We start from the raw sequence: 26953 nt of genomic DNA on the forward strand, positions 1-26953 counted from the left end.
ATAAGAATCTAATATGCAAATAGTATTAGTATTACAGAGAAACAAATATATACAATTACAGAAAAAAAAAATTATATCTCCAATTTTGGTTGCATCAGGTTGATACTATTCCAATTTTATTGGAGACTATTATTCCAACATTGTCCGGTGTATAAATCCATATTACTTAATGAACCAAAATTCCTATCAAACGACTACAATATGATTGTTTTATGATTTGTAGCATTATCTAAGTCTTAGTCAGTTACCTTCAATGAAAGAACAACATATATATCCATTGCATTTTTCTTAGTAACTATTTATAGCTTTTTATATATAGAAAAGAAGATGTGGTATGATTGCCAATGATACAACTATCCACAAAAGACCAAAATGACACAAACATTAACAACTATAGGTCACGGTAAGGCCTTTAACAATGAGCAAAGCCCATACCGCATAGTCAGCTATAAAAGTACCCGATAAGAAAGTGTAAAACAATTCAAACGAGAAAACTAACGGTCTTATTTATGTAAAAAAATGAAATTCCAGATTTGTTATCACATAAGCAACACGACGGGTGCCACATGTGGAGCAGGATCTGCTTATCCTTCTGGAGCACCTGAGATCACCCCTAGTTTTTTGGTGGTGTTCGTGTTGTTTATTCTTTAGTTTTTAGTATTTATTGGCAAGCATTCTCTCAACAAGTGCATTTTTAACCACTCACACTTTCATTTAAGTGGGGTTATTTTTTAAACAGAAATAAAAGTTACTTTAAAAATTTTACCAGTATAGTTAGTTCTCTCTTGACATATAATGTTTTAACATTATGGAAACAAAATTATATACAAATGTAATAAATTATTTGGGTTGGGTTTTTTGGCAAAGAAATCTTTTTAAGATTTAAATATCTAGTATAAATGCAGGCTTAAATAGTTCATCCAGTTCAATGAGTTAATCATACAGCCATAAATTACCACCCTATATTAATATTGTTACTAAACAACAACCTCACATACTTTTGAACGAGTTCAACGAGTTAATTATACAGCCATATATTGTTAATAAACAACAACCTCACAAACTTTTGTTGACAGGTGACGCGTTGTTAACACGTGAATTATGTTTCCAAAATTTTGACCTCAACTAAATCACGTTTATCCATCAGTGGAATATTTCTAGCCAAGTTGGACTTAGTATCCGGTGTAATAAACATTTAACACATTTCACTCATATAATGTATGAGATTTATGACACCATCAAATGAAAATTTGTTTTGACAAATATTTTAGTACTTAGCATCTTTTGGTGTGAATAAATGGTTTATTCCCTTTTCTCTATCTTTTGGCATTTATTAAACAATTTTCCAACACTAGATGAACGTTTCATTCATACAACTTTTAAAATGATTCTTATTGACAATAAAACACAAATGTTTATACCCAGTTTCAGGTTGGTCTGATTCTATGGTCCTGAGAAAAATGTGACTGAAATTTTACAATCAGTCATTGTACTTTTGTATTTGGTAAAAAAATGTTTGCTCATTGTTGAAAGCAGTATGGTGACTTATATTTACTAATTTCTTCTTGATTTGGTCTCCAGTGGAAAGTTGTCTTATTGGGAATCAAACCAAATCTTGTTATTTCTTTACCATATTAAGAAATGATTCAAGAATATCATCATGTAATGACATGTGAGTGATTTGGGGATTTTTATATAAAATTGTATAATATAAGTTTACATGATTCCAAGCAATGTTAACATTGTATCCTTCTCCGTCTCCCTCTCCTACTTTCTCTTCTGAACCATCGTCTGATGATGGGTAGAAACTACCATAATCATATCGATGGAGATTTATTAACAGAACACTAGAAATAGAAGTATTTGTAAAATAAAAAGTCATTTTCTTTACATCATCAGTATAGGCCCGAGAACACAGTTATTTCGTAGTGCATTTCTTTAAGACAATAAATTCAAATTAAAAAAATTGCACCTGCTCTTTCTCAAAAAGATTTTTACAGTGTAGTGTACTACCAGAGAGACAAATAATATCAAAATTATAGAAACTTCTACCAGCTCTAACTCAAAATATTGAGAATTCTGTGTTAAGGGGGTGTAAAATTCAGTTTGACAGCTTCAGACGTGATAAAATTTGACCTTTTGGATTTGGACCAAATCACTACTTAACATAAAAATTCAGCACCCAAATTTTTTAAACATGTAATTACATCCCCCTACTTAATATTTCATGCATTTAATATCAAGAAATAACTTGGGAAAGTGTATCAAATAAAACATGCAAGTTATACACTGTTTACACTAGGGACTATATTTGTAGACAACGAAAACCAAAGGACGATAACTGTGTCCTTGGACCAGTAATAAAAATTATATCTGTACTAAACTAGCAATAAATGACAAGTTTGTTATGAGTCTAAGTCACATAATGCTAGACTCATTGACCATTTATGCCAATTTGATGTTAAAAAATACCAATTATAATAAGAGGTACTTTAGACAAAGCAGTCCCTTATAAAGTCCCTGCTTTGTTAAGGGTAACCCTAAAGGATATTCTGATCAAACACATATTATGAGTTGAATACCATTATATGCATTAGATTGTGAAAAAATCAATAAATTGTCAAGAGTATTTGATAGGATAAACAATGTGTTTTATAGTTTGCTGTTATAACTATATAAAGTGGTAAAATTTTAAAAATATAACAAAAATGATTTCGTTTTTTTTATAAAAATCTAAATTAAATGAGAAGTTACAGGTGTTGCTATAGGTACCATATCCTCACATCCAAAAAAATATTGGAAGGCAGCAATTTTAGTTGTCTGACCGATTAAAAGACCTGAAATGTTTCAAGTCATCACTATCAAGCTGCTAAACAAATATTCAGACATTCCATTTTGTGTTACTTAAATTGTAATGTAGTAACATGAAGAAAATATATACATAAAAATAAGAAGATGTGGTATGATTGCCATTGAGACAAATGATAAAGAAGTTTAAAACTATCAGTGGCGTAGCTTGCATGTATGCTCAGATGCTCAAGCATCCACATCATTTTGGCCCAAAAAAATTCAACTCGGAAGTATCCAAACGTAACAAGGCTGAGGATATGAGGATAATATCCAGTCATTTTCCTAGCAGTATGCCTGGTCTTTCATTTATGATAATTTAGTTTATGTAAACAAGATAGTTCATTCGCATAATAGTGTTTCAATAACTTTTGTTCGTAAAAATAAATCTACGTCATCGGCTAAGGCAAGTGGAAAGGATGATGATACGCAGACCCGTGGAAGTGTTTCATCTGAAGTTGAACCTAGTGGAGTGATAGCTTCTCATCTGACTATAGCAACTAACAACTAAAACTCCATAACCTGATATCATTTCTTGTGACATGGTAAACGACGTGAAAAAAAAATCAATTTGTAATAGATCGTGATAATTCCTTGTCTAATGAATTCCCGTTTCTATCTTTAGGTCCAAATACTAATTTTATTTTCATTAAAGAACAAATTAAGTTCCAATGTTCCCCCACCATGCACTTTACATGTAATATTTTATCTATCAAAGGGTAAGGAACAAAGGAATAACTAAAAAAACACTTTTTTATTTTTTATTTTCAATATCTTAAGAGAAATCAAAGCTTTACAGTAAATGAAAAGGGATTTCCATTACAATTGATATTTCAAAAGGTTATAAATGGTTAAAAATATTTGATTACAACTTATTTTCGAAAGTATCAAAGACATTGCTGATGATATAAGTTTCACTTAATCTGGCAAGAACTGTACACGTGAGAGTGCTAACAAGACCGGACGATCAGACGTGTGGTATTTTTATGTCTCCTGCAACACTTTTAGCTAAATAATCAAAAAATCAAAAACCCAAACTATAAGTTGAAAGGAGAGTCACTTCAGTTCCTATATTCCGAAGTTCCCCAATTATACAGAAGTGCCGCTGTAATGGAGGCGGTTTTTGATATGTAAAAAATAAGATTGGGTGGGAAACTTTTACATCAAATATTTTTGAATTGAATGTTGGTAGTTTCGAGGAAACAATAAAAGTCTGTTGAAAATATCAATATATGAATTTGTGTGTAATTTGAATTTAAACAAAAATCTAACTAGTGTCGGATTCTGAGGGAGTACATGTGCTTAAATAAATAAAAAAATCTGCATAAAAAGGTCCCGAAAAAATGTTCACATCATTCCAACCCTGGCTACGCCACTGACTATAGGTCAATGTACTGCCACCATAAAAATAAAGTTAATTCATTTCAACCTTGAAATTCAAAATATCAATAAACAATAAAACTGAGGAAAGTGTGGGACTAAAATAATCTGTGGGAGGATTTGACAGACGGTCCAAGACAACAATCATTTTGTAGTGCATTTCTTTTACAACATAAATGAAAATTTAAAAAATCCCACCTGTGATTTCTCAATGAAACTTTAACAGTATGTTGTACTACTTTGGGACAAATTATATTAAAATTATTGAAAACTTCATCGGCTCTAACTCAAAATATGGACAGTTTTATGTTTAGGGTGTCTTGAAATCTTTTGACAGCTTAATTCCCAAGTGCTAATTTTTAACCTTTTTCAGCTGGACCAAATCACTACTTTCCTTTAAAACTCGGGACCCAAATTTTTTTACAGTTTAATTTCATCCCCCTACTTGCAATTTGAGGCATTAAACATGGGGAAATAAATTTGGAAGGGGTATAAAAAAAATTGGCAAGTAACCCACTGTCAAGGGACTATATTTGTGGACATCGAAAATCAAGGGACGACAATTGTGGTCTCGGACCAGACAAGATGAATGCATTATTGCACCACTACAAAATAGGAATGAGAAAAATTATTACCTGTTATCATTATAAAATTGGTGCTGTGTTCCATTTCCATGGTGAACATCCCAATCTAAAATCAATATTCTGTGAAACAAAACAAAAAAAGAATTGTAGTCATATCAACTCCGATCACAATAATTTATAAATTCCTTTCAAGATGAACTAAAACTGAACATAAATTCTATCTATGTTTTTGCCAAAAATTAAACAATTTTTCTGTTTGAGTTTTACAGGAATTTCATATCCCGAATGAGAGCCATATGAACTAAACTTGGATAAATCTACAGTAATTCACCTGAATTAAGCTTTTGAACCTGTGCAGTATTGATTTCAACACCTAGCAAGTTCAACATTAGTTCCTAATCAAGTTTCCACTACAGTGATCAGTTCCAATATACATGTATGTTGTAAGCTTTTTATACCTTGATATCAGAATAAATGGATAAATCAGGACTACAAATTACAGAAACAAAAATCTAACCTTTTTAATCCAAACTGTTCCTGTGCATACTTTGCTGCGATTGCTACATTATTAAAAAAACAGAAGCCCATACATTTTGTACATTCTGCATGGTGCCCAGGAGGTCTACAAAATTAGATTTTATTAATGCATAATAAAACCTATCAATAGTATTACAGTCATTAAAGCATCTGTACATGATGCCCAGGAGGTCTACAAAATTAGATTTTATTAATGCGTAATAAAACCTATCAAGAGTATTACAGTCATTTAAGCATATGTACTTTAATTGAACATGTAAATGCAAAAAAAATCAGAATCATCTATAAACTTTACAACATATCTCCAGTAAAATGAATACTGTAAATTCAGAAAGTATTGTGAGGTTTTTATTAAAACTAATAATGCAAATGGGTGAGTATTGTAATGATAAGAACTTGCATTCTGATTACTATAATACACCTGTAAGCACTTTTTTACAAATCACAATAATAAAACTCGCATTTTGGTCCATTCTTGAAAAATCTCAATAATTTCTGATTTAACAGTAAAAAATGTTACTAAGGAAACATCATATAGTATGTAGAAATACACAGTCATGAAAAAACTTAAAATTGACACACATGATATTTAACCCTATTTCATTTGCTCTCTTATGAATAAGTCTTATTGTTTGTATCATGTATTAGCATGTGTCTGAAAAAAGCATCTTCAATAGATTGGATTCCTCCTAGTGAAAATACAAAATATTATCTCATTTTGGTGTAACTAAGGCAAAATTCTGCATTTATTTGATACAAAATACTACATAAGAGGGAAGTAGAATTTCAATTCACTTCAGTGAAAACTTTTCTGCATTTATTGAAAATAAAAAAAAGTCATTTGCATTTCATATATTTTTTCCATAAAATGAGGGCCCTCATGGGGTTTTTGATTATGTGATTACTTGGCCGTTTTTTTAATGATTATTAGATTATTAAGCCAAATATTTCATGATTATTTGATTACCTAGGACTGTATTTTTAGTTTATGATTATTTGATTACTTAAGATAAGCAAATATTTAATGATTATGTGATTATATTGGCAAAAAAATGGTGATTATGTGATTACTAGGACCCCCCCATGAGGGGCCTCTAAAATTGAAAATTTTAACATAAAACATTAGTTGGAAACCACTACAATATCTTCTAGACCTATGGCTGGTAGAGATATAAAACAATAATATTCAATATAATACATAATGCAATTTTTTTCTGTTTTTGTTGTGACAGATTTCAAGGTTAAATATTAGGTGTTATATCATTGATGAAGGTCATGGCAACAAAAAGGTTAATCACTAATAAACCTGTTACATGTACATCACACCACAAATATTAATTCTTATTCACGGCACAAATTATTTTTTTAAATGTTCATGAATCACTTGATCTAAAAATAATGTGTGTGCATTTTATTCAATTTATTAATAATAATGGTTACTTCCCTAACAAATGTAACATGAAGTACTTCATACTTTTTGGTGTTTATGAAACAGCAAAATGAGATACAATGCAATAAATAAGTTCTTAAACAAAAGATATGTTATCTTTCACATTGCAATCATAATAAAATTTTATAGATATCTAAAAACAATAAAAAGTCAAAAATGAAACAAAAGCATATTCATTACTTAAAAACAATAAAATGTCAAAAATGAAACAAAAAGCATATTCATTACTTTAAAACAATAAAATGTCAAAAGTGAAACAAAAAGATTTAACTGTTAGCGGTAAGAATCTTTCATATTCCGGATAAATGAAGCTTTAATCATTTGAAACAATTGATACTAAACTCTAATGAGTCTTAATTTGTTTAACTTACCTTACAACTGCTACTCCACTTGAAGCCTGAAATTCATATGCAAATTAACTGTGTTATCAAACTTCATATTGAAACATGCACACATTAATTAGTATTACTGGTTAAGAAATCAAGGCTCTGTACTCCTTAAAGTTAAACATGAAAATCAACAAAACCATTTTTAATGCTTCTGAGAAACTACATACTAAAATTTGAAAAGGATGAGATCAGTCTCATGGAGGTTACATGAAATACCATGATCCAATTAATCAGGGCTCATAACTAGAGAATGGCAAAAGTGAGAACTGTCATTATATAACTTGAACTCAATTTTATTATATCATATTATTCAAAATTCCAGAACAGTAAACGAAAAAAATAAGAATAAGTAAAATTTTGCAATTCACTTTCAAGTTTCTCCATTCATTTATACATTGCCCTTACGATATCAAAAAGAATTTTTCGATGGATGCTGATCCTTACATCTTATCAGATGGTTTGTTACGGTTTTTGGAAGATAGCATTAATAATACTTTTACATTTGTATAAATGGCATTTAACATTTTATCCATGAAATCATCTATTTTTCATTCAAGTTTCAGCAGTTTAGTTTGAAAAAACAAATCACTTTTTTTTTTTTTAGCAGGTGCTTCATTGAAGGACAATCATACATACTTATTATCACCATTGGATAACATTATAAAGCATGTTTTATATTGAATTTAGTAGTTTCATTCTTTTTTGTGTGTAATTAAGTATGTACATGATAATTGATCAAATTTAAAATACCTTGAAAGAGGAAAACTTGCAAAAACTGTTTTATGCTGTTAATTTACTTTCAATGATACATACTGAAAAAAATATTCTGTGAAGTACATGTAAAATTTCCCTTGGATACGGTGGGTTTTTTTTTCTTGGTACAACTTAATTCATGATATAAATGGATGTTGATAAATTTAAAACAAAATACAATTCAATGAAAATCGGCAATTTTTTATCCTTTTTTGATTTGGAACTGCTTTCTACAAAAGGAGAATCAACCTTCAGCCGTTTTATAATCTAAAGGATCCTGGGTATTTTCATTGTTTCTACTCCAAATGAAAACAATGACATACATTTTTTTAATTTCAAATGTTTGGGATGTTGTAAGACAATCAAAATGTTTTGGTGTATGCTTTTGTAAATATTACCCAAAATGCATTAGATTTTGGAATGACAAATTATCCCAAGTACTTACCTGTCCTGTCAATACTGTATGTACGACATTCAATAAACTTCCTGTAGCTAACAAGGCACAATTATATGTTTCCTAAAACAGACATGAACAGCAATTATTAGTCTTATAGTTAGTCATACAACAGTATTTTTTAACAATTTTATAAAGACCCTTATACAATTTGTAAATTGGAATCTTAAGAAGAAGCATGTCTAGCAGCAGGACAAGGTCATCCTATAAGTAAATACATGAATAAAGGATCTTGCATGGAATTTAAAATTTATAGAAAAAGAGTGTATTGCAAATTTTTGGTAGAATATGATGTTCAAATTATTTTGTTTCTTTGTTGAATTTCATAATGAGTCTACTCAAACCCAATTTTAAGAGTGCTCTTAGCCAAAAGTTTGACAATTGAAAGATGCAAAGATTAACTTGAATTATATTAAAACAAGAATGTGTCCCAAGTACATGGATGCCCCATCCGCACTACCATTTTCTATGTTCAGTGGACCGTGAAAATGGGGTAAAATCTCTAATTTGCCATTAAAATTGGAAAGACCATATCATAGGGAACATGTTTACTAAGTTTCAAGTTGATTGGACTTCAACTTCATCAAAAACTACCTCGAACCAAAAACTTTAACCTGAAGAGGGACAGACGGATGGACGAACGGACGGATAAATGGACGGACAAAGAAACAAACAAGGGAACAGACGGACAGACGGTACAACGCACAAATCAGAAAACAAAATGCCAATAAATTGGGCATAATAAATGGGTCATAAAAAGGAGCTTAAAACAGCCAAAGGTCAACTTCATGCACCTGATTTAAAACCTAAGTTATTGTACAATCAATAACTTTTTAAGCAGATGTTAAAGTTAACTATAGTTAAAAATAGTTTTGAAGATGAAAATAATATAAAAATGAACACCAGAAAATGAACTTCTCATTTAGTTTTCAATTTGGAAACAATTACCTACTTGACACAGGTAAATAGAATTATAGTTCCATGCTAATTTTCTCAAATCAAATACAGTCTTCTCTGCTAATTCTTTCATTTCTTCTACATATTTTGAACTACAAAATATTTAAAAATAAAAATAATATGTAATAGTAACTATAGGCAAAGAATCTGTTCCTTTGCTTTTTTGTGTATTTTTGTTGTGCATGTGCTGATTTTGTGTCATGGATAGATACCGCATATCCTCTATTTTTTTATTATTTCTTAAAGGTATTATAATTTTATAAAAGGTTTTTTCTTTTATTTCCACAAATGTATACGTATGTCTCAGTCACAACAAATGATGTCATCAGACAAAGGACAATCTATAGATTCACACAAAACTGTGTGAATACCCTGAAGGACTATTGTTCGTCTCATGTTCATTGACTGTGAATTATATAAATGTGTATTGACTGGGAATTATATAAATGTGTATTGACTGGGAATTATATAAATGTGTATTGACTGGGAATATTATATAAATGTGTATTGACTGGGAATTATATAAATGTGTATTGACTGGGAATTATATAAACTACACTGTATGGTTTTTGCTCATGTTAAAGGCCATACAGTGACCTATACTGTAACCTTTTACATCTTTTGTCTAGAAAGCAGTTCACCATGAACATACTTTTAAAAGTGCTTGATTTCTACACAAGTTTTTTCATAGGATTTTTTTTCCTTTTAGATACTGTTTTTTTGGGGTTTTTTTTCAACATTTACTTGAATTCATTTTAATTTACCTATGTATGAGCTGTAGTTCTGATTCCGTGGCATGCCGTGACTGAAAAAAAAAAGAGACCATTAACAATACAGTTTTTGGTACACTACAATTGTTTAAATCATTACATAAGCAAAACTTACCAAAGCTTCCTTACTCATAAATAGTGACAAGTTAGTTTTATTAAGTATTGGTTGTATAAGAGTAAAGAAAAGTAGTACTATTGTCAAAGTTAAGGAAATGAGATACATGTATGAGACAGATGGACAATATGGAATGATAAAATTCAAACTTCAATTCTCCTTTGCAGTCTCTTTCCTCAAATTTAACCTACATAAATCAACCTTACTTCAATTTAGTTTCTTAATTTTCTTCTTGAAATCTCCTGGTTCCCATCTTCCTAACTCCTAAAGTTTCTTAGCCCTACTCTAGGCTTAAGTCACCATGTTCATCTTTTGCATAACAGCAAGAAAATGCCTTACATTATTACTAATAATAACTCTATCAAGGATACATTTAGTAACTCCATTATCAAAAAATAGAATTAAAGGAAAATCTGTTTCACAGAATATATACCTACTTGTACTCTAAGACACCTCTCCAAAAGACCCAATTCTACATGTTTATCAAATATTCTAGTGATTCTGTCTGGATCTTCAGGATGGCCTCTGTAAAACATAACAAAAATAATCTTTAAGTTTCAATTATCTTTTAGGGACCAAATCATACATGGGTTCACAAATTTTGTGTGAATGATTAATTATTTTTTTTTCTCATTATTTTTTATATATTTGTAGAGGTTGAAACCTAGATAGCTCAAGCTGTTATTTTTAATCTAAGCTAAAGCCAAACAACTTAAACTTTATCAACTGATTTCTATTTCAATACCTAAATGATGTTAATACAGCTCTTTATTCTCTTTTCTGTAAACTCCATTCAGACCCTTATTAATATATTGGTACTTTTAACTGACAGTAATTAGTATATTGGTATCAGTGGCGGATCCAGGAATTTTCATAAGTGGGGGCCCACTGACTGACCTAAGAGGGGGCCCACTTCAGTCACGCTTCAGTGATTCCCTATATAAGCAACCAATTTTTCCCCCCTCCTCAATCCGCCTCTGCGTATGTGTTCCATTTACTCACAGAGTCAGTGCACCTTTTGAAGTATGGAACATCAGTAGACATAGTTAGTAATACAATGTAAATTATTTAGTATTGCAATAATTATAACAAGAATGTGTCCCAAGTACAATGATGCCCCATCCACACTATCATTTTCTATGTTCAGTGGACCATGAAAATGGGATAAAATCTCTAATTGTGCATTTAAATTAGAAAGATCATATCACCAAAAATGGGGCATAAAAATGCTTTTCAAAAGTATATGTCTTTTTTTACTAAATAAATCAGAAAACAGAGAAGACAGAATATGTGCAATTGTGTATATTTTTGTCAAGCTTCCTCAAGGTTAATAGCATATATATTTACTACTTAAACAACAAGTTATTTTGTTGATTTGCTGTGATTTGTTTTTGTGATCAACAACTTGTTTAGCAGATATATCTACAAGTAGAGAAGATCCAAGCTTCAACATTTTCACAAATATTTATGTTTGGTTCGACATATTCACAACTATTTATGTTTGGTTCGACATATTCACAACTATTTATATTAGGTTTGACATATTCACAACTATTTAAGTTGGGTTTGACATATTCACAGCTATTTATAAAGGGTTTGACATATTCAGAACTATTTATGTTGGGTTTGACATACTCACAACTATTTATGTTGGGTTTGAAATTTTCAGAACTATTTATGTTGGGTTTGACATATTCACAACTCTTTGTGTTGGGTTTGACATATTCAGAACTATTTATTGTTGGGTTTGACATTTTCAGATCTATTTATATTAGGTTTGACATATTCAGAATTATTTATGGTTGGTTCGACATATTCACAACTATTTATGTTGGGTTTGACATTTTCAGAACTATTTATGTTGGGTTTGACATATTCACAACTATTTATGTTGGGTTTGACATTTTCAGAACTATTTATGTTGGGTTTGACATATTCACAACTCTTTGTGTTGGGTTTGACATATTCAGAACTATTTATTGTTTGGTTTGACATTTTCAGATCTATTTATATTAGGTTTGACATATTCAGAACTATTTATGTTTGGTTCGACATATTCACAACTATTTATGTTGGGTTTGATATTTTCAGAACTATTTATGTTGGGTTTGACATATTCACAACTATTTATGTTGGGTTTGATATTTTCAGAACTATTTATGTTGGGTTTGACATATTCACAACTCTTTGTGTTGGGTTTGACATATTCACAACTATTTATGTTGGGTTGACATATTCACAACTATTTATATTAGGTTTGACATATTCACAACTATTTATGTTGGGTTTGACATATTCACAGCTATTTTTATTAGTTTGCCATTTCCGCAACTCTTTATATTAGGTTTAAACATATTCACAGCTATTTATCATGGGTTTGACATTTCCACAACTATTTATGTTGGGCTGACATATTTACAGCCATTTATCTTGCATTGTGCTTTTATGTGCCAAAGTCATGAAAATATATCTCTCATGAAAAACATTGGTTACAAAAAACTTTTTCATATACTTAATGTTAACTGACATTTTTTTGTACACTTATATGTATACAATTAAATGACAGTGAATCAATGTAGTGTAACGTAAGGGTACCCAAATTGCATCGAGTACCCAAATTGCACCTATTTAGAAAAAAAAGCAACGGAAATCTTACAAGATTTCCTAGAAACTAAACAGTTTATATTTTTATGATTTGATACTATGCACGTCTTTCAACATAGGTAAACATATTTAGATATACACAAAACGTTCACAGTATTGATCTACAGATGAAGTGTTTACTGAAAAAGCAAAATGTACGAAAACGTCACCATGCGACGTCATCAAAACGTCATCTTTTTAAAATTAGCAAATACAATATATTATAAATATCCATTTCGTAAAATATGAAGAGTAAGCATGGACTAATATCCAGTTGTTCAAAATATTTGAAGAAATTAGACAAAAGCTCGGTTTTAAGACTTTTGACTATGTGAATTTAAGCATGGATGCAATTTGGGTACTCCTCATTACAGAATCATGGATAGTTTGGAGGTTGATTCAAACCCATTTTTTATGACTCAATATGGATTTAAAATCAAATTGGTGTACCGATACAATAAAGAAGGATAGGGCTACAAAATAAACACAGTACAGACATTTTTTTCTTGATCATAAAAAAACGTAGGTGAAAAAACTGTCAAAATAGGTGCAATTTGGGTACCGTCACGTTAAACTGTTAGCAGCAGTGTTAAGTAACTTTAAGTTTCTCTCATATGCAAACCAGTTAAATATAAGAAACAACTTTTAAAAGACCCATTGATATCTTAAGCTACTTTATTTCTCAGGTAAATAGGCCAATATCTGCTGTCTGACAAGTAATTAACACAGGCGAGTAATGTTTTTTTTTATGAAAGAATATCTAATCATAGTTTACCTAGAATCAGCCTTGTGTGCCCGCATATCATCATCATATACTATACAAGTCCTGTTATAATAAACAAGAGAGATTTAATTAATCAAATAATGCAATACACAAATAATACTATTCTTAGTGCCAATAGAAAACAAACATGTCAGGAGCCTGCAATTCAGTGGTTGCTTTGTTATATATTTAGTTTTGCTCTTTTTTTTTGTACATTAATTAGGCTGTTAGTTTTCTTATTTGAATTGTTTTACATAAGTCATGACAGGGTCTTTTATAGATCACTATGCAGAATGGGACTATCTAATAAATGATGGCCATATGAAGACCTATAGTTGTCAATTTCTGTGTCCTTTGGTCTCTTGTGAAGAGTTGTCTAATTGGCAATCATAACACCCCACCCTTGTTTGGTCCTAAATTAATGACAATATATAATTGCTCTTTAAATGCATTCTTCATAGATTTGCCTATGTGTAGTTTGATCTGGAATCTTCTCTGTTCTATTCAAAAAGCATGTTAAATTAAGTCTTATAGAAGTCAAAACAATGCTGTGTATATAAAAATAAGAAGATGTTATAAGATTGCCAATGAGGCAAATCTCGATCCAAAGACGAAATGACAAAAAAACACTATAGGTTCAGGCCATTTGATGGCACCTTATTCTTAAACTATTGTCCTAAACATGCATGAAATATTTGTCACTGGTCGTTACGCAACCAACAATCAATCAATATTCTTAAACTAAAATGAGCAAACATGTCTTTGTTGTCACATAAATATTCACTTGTAAGGAGGTCTCATTAACGCTGTCTCTGCAATAAGTTGATCTATGATGGGGTCAAACTTTTTCTGTAAAAGATAAACTTCTTGGACTTCTTTTTCGTATGTGTATGTTAGTGGAAACATCTTTGAATCATTTTCTTCTTTATCAAATTTGACATCTGATCTAAAAAAGAAAATACAAAAATTCTAAATATAGTATCTTTTTTATATATGTATTTATATCTATACAATACAATAAGAGCCCAAGGTCTGTCAACTAGTGTGACTTATGTGGAATTCACTCACAAAAGAAGTTTTAAAAAACTGATATCAAAATCATCCTTTATATAAACTGAATACCACAAAAAAAGCCTTCAATAGTGTTAAAATTGCATCTAAGCACAAAAATACTAATTTAAATCTATAAAATATTTGGTTAAATAGATACTGCACTTGGCTTAGGGATGCATTATGTTTCTTGGACTTAGTGGGGATATTAAGAAGTGTCCATTTTAAGCCATAAGGTCTATCAATATAAGCAATTGTCATTAAATTGTTCAAAAAACAGTTTACAAACTTAATGTCACATTCATTATCTTTGTTTTCTGCTAACTTCTGTCAAACCATGACCAGTATGTATATCAAATATTGCTCTATCTTCATTTTTTGTCAGTATTCAAAATAAGAGTCTCACAAACTCATATGACCTTAACCTGTCTTTGGCAGGTCAGAATTTCAGACAATGGTTTTATCCAGTCAGGTATTCCTCATTCTTATCCTTAAGGAAATTTATCCATTTTTTTAGAAGATGCTTTCTTCTTTATATCACAGTGGTCTTGCTTGTCATGTTTGCTATTTAGTTTCTCTTCTTTTTAATTATCAATAATATTGCCAAAAACTGCAAAATTGGCTAAAAATGAAAATTTCAGGAGCAATAACTTACAAATGGAATGTTTAATTTTCTGAAATTTTCTGGTTATGTAGACCTTGATATTCTAAAAGTATTTTCTTATTAATTTTTCCTGAACTTATGACTTCTGTTTTTTTAACACCTCCAGTTCAAGTTTTGAGGAATCCTCAAGGAAAATTCACACATTGATTTCAGACATGACGATTTTTTTAAAGATTTACGCCATTCAGACACCAGCAGACGCCAAGTGATGACAACAGCTCACAGTTACCTTATAAGGACATTAAAATCATGTTTGAAGAATTCTTCATAAAAAGTGTATTGTGAAGTAACAAACTGCCAGACCAAACTGTCTGGGAGATAATTATATTAGCAAGTTTAGCGAAATGTCAAACGTACTGTTTGAAATAAAGATATATAATCTTTTTCATTTATGCTGTTTTTCTACATTAATCTAACGTGTATATTTTAACAGGTTACCTAGGTGGTAATTTGTTGACCTCTTCAAAAGAACATAAATCTTCAGTATCATCTTCCAGTAAGTCCTGGTAATGAAAGCAAGACCAGTAGGGCCTCAGTACTTTAATTACATTTAAGATGGTTCCTGCAATGCTAAAAAAGAAAACAAATCTCATTACCTTGCATAAACAAGCTTAATAAGCAGGTACATAACTAAAGGTTACAATATCGAACGTACAAGGGCTGTAAAAGCCAGTCAAGGTCGTTAAAAACTTCCATTTGTTGTAGGTTACAACATGAAAAACAAGCTAGTAATGAAGTGAATAACACTCAACATGACAGGTTAATAAAATAAATAGACATTTGTATGTCATCTTCTTGTAATTCTATGTGACCACATGGTTTTGGTGGGTTAGTGTTGCTCAGTCTTTTTGTTTTCTAAGTTGTGTTAATTGTACTGTTTTTCAGCCATAATGTTGTCAGCTTCCCCACTTCAAACAAAATGTGCTTCAGTCAACACTTATGCATCTAAGAAAAATTACAAAAAGCATTCAATTCTTAAATGAAAGTCAAATAAAGACAACTAGAAAAATAAATTTAAGATGAAGCTATTTTCTTTTTTCATCACATACAGTGGAGTCCCCAGTGTCCACGCCGCTGGTGATACCGTGCATTAGCTGATTTCGTCACATCAACACAGTAACACAAACAAAATTGTTATAGTTATAGTTTTAGCATTCTGAAGGGATAAAAAAGAATAAAATTGATAAGTTCAAAAGTAAAATTATTACTGCATTCCCGTGATTTACAATATTTGTGCAATTTCCATTAAAAAAATTACATCATCAGATAAAATTTGTTTTATCTAAGTCAAATTTAAATCAGATTGAAATAATTTTTGCTCAGTATCCATGGCAGTATGCTTGGTTCAAATTCAGCTATATTTCATAGCAGAAAATTTTTCTTGTATTCAAATAAGCTATTTTTGGGAGGCATGCGAGAAATCACCAGATATTTGAGGAACTCTCAGAACAGGGGTTTCCCTAATTTTGGACATACATTACACAAAATATTGAGGGTGAAACCATACAAACAGATAATTTTATGAAATAAAAGTATGTTTTGAATGTGTTCACACAAATTTATCCAATTATTGGTTTTATCAGTTGAATGAAGTGAAGTCATAAGTCTTAGGTGCATGGATACACGAGACTGCCCAGTACATATTTGTCACCTTTATTTTTTCAAAATGTTCCCCGTAAAGGGGCATTTTATAGCTGTCAAACTCCTGTTCATCAATTTTACTCAAATTCACATATTTGACTTCAGACGTTCTTAAACATATATTTAAATTACAATAAGACTAAAATAAGCCATGAACAATGCATGGACTTGATAACATTTATCAGCCTTTTTTTCTGCATATTTAGGTCTCAAAGACAACATCTAGTTAACCATTTGTGGATTGAACCAGTCAGAGGAATGGTTCTGCCTTGTTTCACTCTCAATGTTGACATTCTGTTCATTGTAATAACTGAACACACCTAGTGCATAACTCATTTCCAGCTAAGGGGGTAATTTGAAGCACAGGATTAATCAATTGCAAGTCATTAAATAAGAGTTTTATCCATAAAAGACTCATCAGTGATGTTTGTATAAAAAAGAGTTTTAAAAAGGCAAAATAAAGTTTGAAGTTGAAGACCATTGAGGACCCAAAATTCCAAAATGTTATACAAAATACAGGTACAGTAAACTATTCCTAGGGTAGAAAATCCATAATATTTTGAAGAATTCAAAGTTTTGTATACTCTTAATTTATAGCTATGACCATATAAAATCTAGAGAAAGTTCTTTATATTGTTTAAATGTTTTCTAATATGTCAGTTTAAATCTTACCTATCTGTTGGTTCATTCTGAGGAGGTAGTAATGGACAAGGATCTCTTAGTAATGCCTTCAATGTCAAGGCCACAGATTCTGACAGAGATTTAATACAGTAACCACCCTAAAATATTGAAATATAATAATGAGTTTACACATACTTTATGATGCTATCTTTTTTAACATCATTCTCAAATTGGTAAAGTGAATAAAAAAAAATCTAGTCTTTTTGAAGTGGTTCATTACTTTCAAACTTTCAAACTTTATTAATCTAACTCAGATGCAGTAACTGTGCTACAGGACGATAGTCTTTTTGCCTATTCTGTAACTGACACTGTAGATAGACATTAAATTTATGAGTTGATTCCTTCTTCAGATCATAGATTTTCATTGACAATGGAAAGCTAGTGGAAATACTAATTTTATCTATCAGTTATATACAATGTATATGTTTTTCAGACATAAAGTTAAGAAATAGAAAGGAGTAAAAAAATATCTCAAAACATTATAACCATAAAGGTCATAAATCATATATTAACAAAGGTCATAAAAAAGAAATCATATATTAACAAAGGTCATAAAAAAGAAATCATATATTAACAAAGGTCATAAAAAAGAAATCATATATTAACAAAGGTCATAAAAAAGAAATCATATATTAACAAAGGTCATAAAAAAGAAATCATATATTAGCAAAGGTCATAAAAAAGAAATCATATATTAACAAAGGTCATAAAAAAGAAATCATATATCAACAAAGGGCAATTTTACATGAAGAATATAATAATATGTATTCAAATCATATAAGTTTCAATCATTACATTATTTTCCTAATTATTTATTATATTTATACCTCCAGACAAACACACACTCTTCCATCAGCTAGTCCCATTAAATAATGAGTCATATGACCAAAACATGCAGGTGAAACCATCATTTCTCCCTAAATAAAAAATAAAACATAATTATTTTATACAACCCAAAAAAAAATATTTCTAAAAACAATTTACAACCAATTTTTACATCCTTCAACATCACCATGCACAAGGCTTGACGACTGTTCTATTCACTGCCGTAGTGTAACTTTTGCTTGTCAAAAAGTTTTATAATTATATATGTACATATAAATGAAATCCTCTCTATCAGTACAAGGGATATAAATATGCATTGGTATATGAAACTAATATAATTTGTTTATCAATAGAGTAAAAAGAATGATATGTTAACATTAAATAAATAATCAACATACTTTGTTCTTATTTAAATTAATTCATCTAATTAACTATATAACATATAATTTTATTTCAAATATTAATTGCCAATCTCCCTAAGAACCAGACAGTGATGAAAACATGACAAACAAAAACATAATCAAGTTCATAATGTATAATGGTGGACGAATATAACACTGGTTTCCTTTCCTATTTCTAGTATTTCAAGATATGATTTGGTTGAAATACTCTATAATTAACAATTAAAGGGTGCTAACTCTGTCATTTGCTACCATTCTAATCAAAAGTTATCAAGAGATTTCTCTATTTACCAGATGTGCAGAAACATGATATCTACTACTTATAACTCAGGATGAGGGCAGCTTTACAATAGAATTGAAGGGTCAGCAAGCATATTTGGTCCATGTTATAAAATTCTTCAAAATTGCCTCATTCTGAATTACAACTTGTATATTATAAGCAAATATGAACCCCTTTTGCATGAAAAACATTGGCACTTACTGGAACCTACAAGTTTTATGTACATTCCATATGATTTATAAAATTGACAAAATGTTCTTGAAGCTGCATTTTATGCAATTACCATTTTTAAAGAGCATGAATACGTTTAACTGTTTGTCTTTTACTGTAATTTGTAATATAGCAAAAAAGACAGATATATCACAAAGAAATTTAAAAAATCCTTAAATTTTGAAAATTTATCCTTGTGAAATTACATAATTCCATGTACAAATTCTGAAACTAAAAGAGCATTTATTGTAAGTTAAAAACGCAGGAACTCTAGCAGCAGAAGAGCAAAGTTAATTCATTATTTGCAAATATTCAAAGGTTCAATATTTCAAGGTCATTTAATCATCAATACATTACATGTTTTAAAAGGCTTTTAAAATTGAGTTATGCAGTGATAACCCAGATATCTCTTCCATTTCAAAAGTCAAAGATTTTACCTATCATTTCCAAATTAATATAAGAAGATTGAGTAAAGTAAATACACATTACATATACCTTATAGTCCCCTATGGAACAATCATAACCTGCAGACACTAAAACTAAGTCTGGACAAAACTGTTAATGAATAAAAATTAGCTCAATTAATTCAAACTTAGTATAAATAGTTAAGTAAGCAATTTCCAATAGCACACAACATTTTTTTAAATTGTACTATGTACTTTCAATTCATCATAAACTTTCTCTTTCGAAAATTATAAATTTTAGTACTGTAAATACAGAAATGTTTGTGATGTTTCTATACTGCTATAATTGCGACATGACTGATTTTGAAAAAAATGATGCAATCCAAAACAAACAATTTGATAGCATCATTTGTATTTCACTAAATCTCAATAATTGATCAGGCACTTTTGCCAGTTATTAAGCAATCACAATTATAAATGCAAGCAAAATTTCTGAATTTACAATAGTTATTTGCCATGGCAAACAAGGTGTTTCAAAAGTAAAAGTCCCTCTGCAAATGAATTATTGAATTTAATAAAATGTTGAATGCTATGGATGCTACGACATAAAAGCTGTAAAGAATCAGTGATGTTACTAGAGAAAGAAGTTACTGGAAACCAACATAGGTTCAAAAGCACTGAACAAAAACAGTTAAGGATCATTTCAAATTTAAAATAATATGACAATATTTTCATAATGTTACAAATAAAGAATGTTTCAGTCAATAGACCCATTCTATATTATCTTCATTTCTGAACTAAAGGATGGCAAAGAAATACAAATTCCAGTGAAATGATGTCCTAAATCAGAAGCAATCATTTTAAAATACAAATTTTAGGACGTTTGTTGATCTTGTTTTTAGCTCACCTGGCCCAAAGGGCCAGGTGAGCTTTTCTCATCACTTTGCGTCCTGCGTCCGGCGTCCGGCGTTAGCTTTTACAAAAATCTTCTCCTCTGAAACTACTGGGCCAAATCAAACCAAACTTGGCCACAATCATCAGTGGGGTATCTAGTTTAAAAAATGTGTGGCTTGACCCGGTCAACCAACCAAGATGGCCGCCACGGCTAAAAATAGAACATAGGGGTAAAATGCAGTTTTTGGCTTATAACTCAAAAACCAAAGCATTTAGAGCAAATCTGACAGGGTTAAAATGTTTATCAGGTCAAGATCTATCTGCCCTGATTTTCAGATGAATCGGTCAATCGGTTGTTGGGTTGCTGCCCCTGAATTGGTAATTTTGAGGAAATTTTGCTGTTTTTGGTTATTATCTTGAATATTATTATAGATAAAGATAAACTGTAAACAGCAATAATGTTCAGCAAAGTAAGATCTACAAATAAGTCAACATGACCAAAATGGTCAGTTGACCAGTTTAGGAGTTATTGCCCTTTATAGTAAATTTTTAACCATTTTTCGTAAATTAAAGCAATCTTTTACAAAAATCTTCTTCTCTGAAACTACTGGGCCAAATTAATCCAAACTTGGCCACAATCATCTTTGGGGTATTTAGTTTTAAAAATGTGTGGCGTGACCTGGTCAACCAACCAAGATGGCCGCCACGGCTAAAAATAGAACATAGGGGTAAAATTCAGTTTTTGGCTTATTACTCAAAAACCAAAGCATTTTGAGGAAATCTGACAGGGTTAAAATGTTTATCAGGTCAAGATCTATCTGCCCTGAAATTTTCAGATGAATCGGTCAATAGGTTGTTGGGTTGCTGCCCCTGAATTGGTAATTTTGAGGAAATTTTGCTGTTTTTGGTTATTATCTTGAATATTATTATAGATAGAGATAAACTGTAAACACCAATAATGTTCAGCAAAGTAAGATCTACAAATAATTCAACATGATCAAAATGGTCAGTTGACCCGTTTAGGAGTTATTACCCTTTATAGTCAATTTTTAACCATTTTTCGTAAATTAAAGTAATCTTTTACAAAAATCTTCTTCTCTGAAACTACTGGGCCAAGTTAATCCAAACTTGGCCACAATCATCTTTGGGGTATCTAGTTTAAAAAATGTGTGGCGTGACCTGGTCAACCAACCAAGATGGCCGCCACGGCTAAAAATAGAACATAGGGGTAAAATGCAGTTTTTGGCTTATAACTCAAAAACCAAAGCATTTTGAGGAAATCTGACATGGGGATAAAAATATTTATCAGGTCAAGATCTATCTGCCCTGAAATTTTCAGATGAATCGGTCAATAGGTTGTTGGGTTGCTGCCCCTGAATTGGTAATTTTGAGGAAATTTTGCTGTTTTTGGTTATTATCTTGAATATTATTATAGATAGAGATTAACTGTAAACATCAATAATGTTCAGCAAAGTTAGATTTACAAATAAATCAACATGACCGAAATGTCAGTTGACCCCTTTAGGAGTTATAGCCCTTTATAGTCAATTTTTAACCATTTCTCGTAAATCTAAGTAATCTTTTACAAAAATCTCCACTGAAACTACTAGGCCACAATCCTCTTTGGGGTATCTAGGTTGAAAAATGTGTCCGATGACCTGGCCATTCAACCAAGATGGCCGCCACGGCTAAAAATAGAACATAGGGGTAAAATGCAGTTTTGGGTTTATAACTATGAAACCAAAGCATTTAGAGCAAATCTGACAAGAAGTTAAATTGTTAATCAAGTCAATATCTATCTGTCCTTTTTCAGATGAATTGGACAACTGGTTGTTGGGTTGCTGCCCTCCAATTGGTAATTTTTAAAGAAATTTTGCTGTTTTTGGTTATCTTGAATACTATTATAGATAGCGATAAACTGTACACAGCAATAATGTTCAGCAAAGTAAGATCTACAAATAAGTCAACATGACCTAAATGGTCAATTGACCCCTTAAGGAGTTATTGCCCTTTATAGTCAATTTTTAACAATTTTCTTTAATTTGGTAAATTTATGTAAATTTTTACCAAATATAGTTCTCTGTTACTAATGGGCAAAGTTCATTATAGATATAATTGTAAGAAGCAAAATCGTTCAGTAAAGTAAGAACTTCAAACACATCACCATCACCAAAATACAATTTTGTCATGAATCCATTTGTGTCCTTTGTTTAATATGAACATAGACCAAGGTGAGCGACACAGGCTCTTTAGAGCCTCTAGTTTACTTAATGTCAAAAATTGGAAATCCTCTGGTTTAAATTTTTTTTCATCTACTTTTTTTGTTTACATCCAACTTAACTAATATATATAAGTATGATAAATTTTTGAAAATCTTATAAAATCCTTATAATTTTCTTAAAGAAAAGAGGTGCCAATGTTAAATTTCCAAGGATATAATCAAGGCTATTATGACTTTTCATGAGTGCAAAACATCTTAATTGCTATCTTTTTCAGTTTTCATGTTTAAAAAAATTGTAAACTATTTGAAAATCAGTTTTTTACAGTTTGCATGTTTAAAAAATAGCCAATAGTTAGAACATCATTTTTTTTAGTAAGTCAATGTCATCTTTTTTCAGTTTGCACTTTAAAAAAGTTGTCAACAATTAGAACATCATTTTTTTTTCGCAAAACTTTTTTATCAGTTTGAATGTTTAGGAAATTTTAATTTTCCAAGGATGTGCCTGAAGCTATTATGACTTTTTGAGATTAAAAAAATCTTAATTCCTATTAATTATCAGTTTTCATGTTTAAGGAAATGGTCAACTGTTTAAAAAAAAAATTCATTATAAGTCAATGTCATTTTTTTTACAGTTTGCATGTTTAAAAAATTGGGAAAATAGCTAGAACATCAATTTTTTTCATAAGTCAATTTTATCTTTTTTACAGTTTGCATGTTTAAAAAGTGGTCAATAGTTAGAACATCAACATTTTTTTCATACATCATTTTCATCTTTATCAGTTTGCACATTTAAGAAAATAAAAAAATTCCAAGGATGAGCCTAATGCTATTATGACTTTTTGAGAGTGAAAAAAATCTTAATTGCAATTTTTTTCAGTTTTTTTCATTATAAGTCAATGTCATCTTTTTTTACAGTTTGCATGTTTAAAAAGTGGTCAATAGTTTGAACATAATTCTTTTTTATAAGTCAGTGTCAATTTTTTTCAGTTTGTACGCTTAAAAAATCTTAATTCCTATTAATTATCAGTTTTCATGTTTAAGGAAATGGTCAACTGTTTAAAAAAAAATTTCATTATAAGTCAATGTCATTTTTTTTACAGTTTGCATGTTTAAACTAGAGGCTCTTAAGAGCCTGTGTCGCTCACCTTGGTTTATGTGAATATTAAACAAAGGAAGCAGATGGATTCATGACAAATATGTGTTTTGGTGATGGTGATGTGTTTGTAAATCTTACTGTAATAAACTGTCTTGCTGCTTACAATTATCTCTATCTATAATGAACTTGGCCCAATGTTTCAGTGGAAAATGTTAATAAAAATTTACCAATTTTATGAAAAGTGTTAAAAATTGACTATAAAGGACAATTACTCCTTAGGGGGTCAATTGACCATTTTGGTTATGTTGACTTATTTGTCAATCCTACTTTGCTGAACATTATTGATGTTTACAGTTTATCTCTATCTATAATAATATTCAAGATAATAACAAAAAACAGCAAAATTTCCTTAAAATTAACAATTCAGGGGCAGCAACCCAACAAAGGGTTGTCCGATTCGTCTGAAAATATCAGGGCAGATAGATCTTGACCTGATAAACAATTAAACCCCTGTCAGATTTGCTCTAAATGTTTTGGTTTTTGAGTTATAAGCCAAAAACTGCATTTTACCCCTATGTTCTATTTTTAGCCATGGCGGCCATCTTGGTTGGTTGACCGATTCACGCCACACATTTTTTAAACTAGATACCCCAATAATGATTGTGGCCAAGTTTGGATTAATTTGGCCCAAAAGTTTCAGAGGAGAAGATTTTTGTAAAAGATAACTTAGATTTACGAAAAATGGTAAAAAATTGACTATAAAGGGCAATAACTCCTAAAGGGGTCAACTGACCATTTCGGTCATGTTGACTTATTTGTTAATCTTACTTTGATGAACATTATTGCTGTTTACAGTTTATCTCTATCTATAATAATATTCAAGATAATAACCAAAAACAGCAAAATTTCCTTAAAATTACCAATTCAGGGGCAGCAACCCAACAAAGGGTTGTCTGATTCGTCTGAAAATTTCAGGGCAGATAGATCTTGACCTGATAAACATTTAAACCCCCATGTCAAATTTGCTCTAAATGCTTTGGTTTTTGAGTTATAAGCCAAAAACTGCATTTTACCCCTATGTTCTATTTTTAGCCGTGGTGGCCATCTTGGTTTGTTGACCGGGTCACGCCACACATTTTTTAAACTAGATACTCCAATTATGATTGTGGCCAAGTTTGGTTTAATTTGGCCCAAAAGTTTCAGAGGAGAAGATTTTTCTAAAAGCTAACGACGACGGACGACGACGACGGACGATGGACGACGACGCCGGACACGGGAAGCCAAGTGATGGGAAAAGCTCACTTGGCCCTTCGTGCCAGGTGAGCTTAAAATTGGGAAAATAGCTAGAACATCAATTTTTTTCATAAGTCAATTTTATCTTTTTTACAGTTTGCATGTTTAAAAAGTGGTCAATAGTTAGAACATCAACATTTTTTTCATACATCATTTTCATCTTTATCAGTTTGCACATTTAAGAAAATAAAAAAATTCCAAGGATGAGCCTAATGCTATTATGACTTTTTGAGAGTGAAAAAATCTTAATTGCAATTTTTTTCAGTTTTCATGTTTAAGGAAATGGTCAACTGTTTAAAAATCATTTTTTTCATTATAAGTCAATGTCATCTTTTTTTACAGTTTGCATGTTTAAAAAGTGGTCAATAGTTTGAACATAATTCTTTTTTATAAGTCAGTGTCAATTTTTTTCAGTTTGCACGCTTAAAAAATTGTCAACAATTAAAAAATCATTTTTTTGTATAAGTCATTGTCATCTTTTTCCTGTTTGCAATTTAAAAAAATTGTCAATAATCAGAACATCAATCTTTTTTTTAAGTCAATGTCATCTTATTTCAGTTTGCACTTTTATAAAACTTGTCAACAATTAGAAAATTATTTTTTGTATAAATCATTATCATCTATTTCCTGTTTCCACATTAAAAAAATGTCAACAGTTGGACCATAATTTTTTTAAGGCTCTTAATGAGTATGTCTTATACTGGTTCAATTTAATGTTAATATAATGAAAAAACTATTGGTAATCCTTAATTCTTTTTGTTCAGTATATATTTTTTTTTTAATATGATCTAAATCTATTTACAATTTTAACAAAATACCAGCTAGAATTTTTCAAACATCCAAAAATCCAAATAAAAACAAAAAATATAAAAGTGATCTTGGTTTTAAGTAACATGTGACATGCTGAAAGAAAACAGAAAAATAGGTTACAGTGATCAGTAGCACATAAGCACAGTATAAAAATATACCACAATATACTGGTACCTCAGGACATCCTATTGCACAATCATATCCCGCTGACACTAAAATAAGGTCTGGACAAAACTGAAAACACATTCACATCATTACTTCTTACACAGAATTATATTTATAGTGAATATAGTCAATGGACACTATAACTACAGGTACAGTTTGTGTTGCTCAGTCTTTAGTTTTCTATGTTGTGTTTTGTATACTGGTGTTTGCCTTTTGGACCTTTTTCGGTTTTTTTCCCATGGCATTGTCATACTGTCATCTTCATACTGTTTACAGTCTTAAATCAAAGATCTCCTATAATCTGTTTAATTGATACATATCATGTATAAACTCTGTGCTGTGCCTCAAAGAGCTCACACATTGTGAGTGCTTGCTCAACTTTGATTTGAGAGAGAATATTAAATGCTCATTTGGGGTAACTGTATGTTGTTTGGAAACTTATGGTTAAATTTTTGGGTTTTCTATTCCTTTATTATATATTTTCAGATGTTCACTCTTGGTTGCTGCTGGTGTGTTTTTATCTACAGAATTTTAATTCTAGTTGCTGCTTGTGAGTTTTGTATATCAAGATGGTTGTTTTTAGCTGGTATTGCTGTGCTTGTTATCTGTTTAGATGTTTATTTGGAGTTTCTGTTAGAGTGTTTGGATCCATCTCATTGGTGTTCTTGTTTTTTTC

General features: G+C 30.4%; 1 protein-coding gene across 3 annotated transcripts in view; it reads right to left on the reverse strand.

Annotated features, from left to right (window-relative positions):
• LOC134725072 (histone deacetylase 6-like) overlaps positions 1–26953 on the reverse strand; it is an 80781-nt gene that overhangs the window by 33040 nt on the left and 20788 nt on the right. Inside the window, exons 12-26 of one of the 3 annotated variants that reach the window (XM_063588587.1) lie at positions 26287–26346; positions 19890–19949; positions 18506–18595; positions 17670–17776; positions 15795–15926; positions 14427–14588; positions 13655–13705; positions 10674–10761; positions 10116–10156; positions 9347–9443; positions 8386–8457; positions 7170–7195; positions 5329–5433; positions 4863–4931; positions 1721–1847 (exon numbers count right to left, since the gene is read on the reverse strand). In XM_063588587.1, coding sequence (XP_063444657.1) covers positions 1721–1847; positions 4863–4931; positions 5329–5433; positions 7170–7195; positions 8386–8457; positions 9347–9443; positions 10116–10156; positions 10674–10761; positions 13655–13705; positions 14427–14588; positions 15795–15926; positions 17670–17776; positions 18506–18595; positions 19890–19949; positions 26287–26346 — 1287 coding nt within the window. The remainder of the gene's footprint in view (positions 1–1720; positions 1848–4862; positions 4932–5328; positions 5434–7169; positions 7196–8385; positions 8458–9346; positions 9444–10115; positions 10157–10673; positions 10762–13654; positions 13706–14426; positions 14589–15794; positions 15927–17669; positions 17777–18505; positions 18596–19889; positions 19950–26286; positions 26347–26953) is intronic. The other 2 variants (XM_063588604.1, XM_063588596.1) reach the window with 2 other exon arrangements.

The sequence above is a fragment of the Mytilus trossulus genome, chromosome 1 (assembly GCF_036588685.1).
Source record: "Mytilus trossulus isolate FHL-02 chromosome 1, PNRI_Mtr1.1.1.hap1, whole genome shotgun sequence".
Classification (NCBI taxonomy): Eukaryota; Metazoa; Mollusca; class Bivalvia; order Mytilida; family Mytilidae; genus Mytilus; species Mytilus trossulus.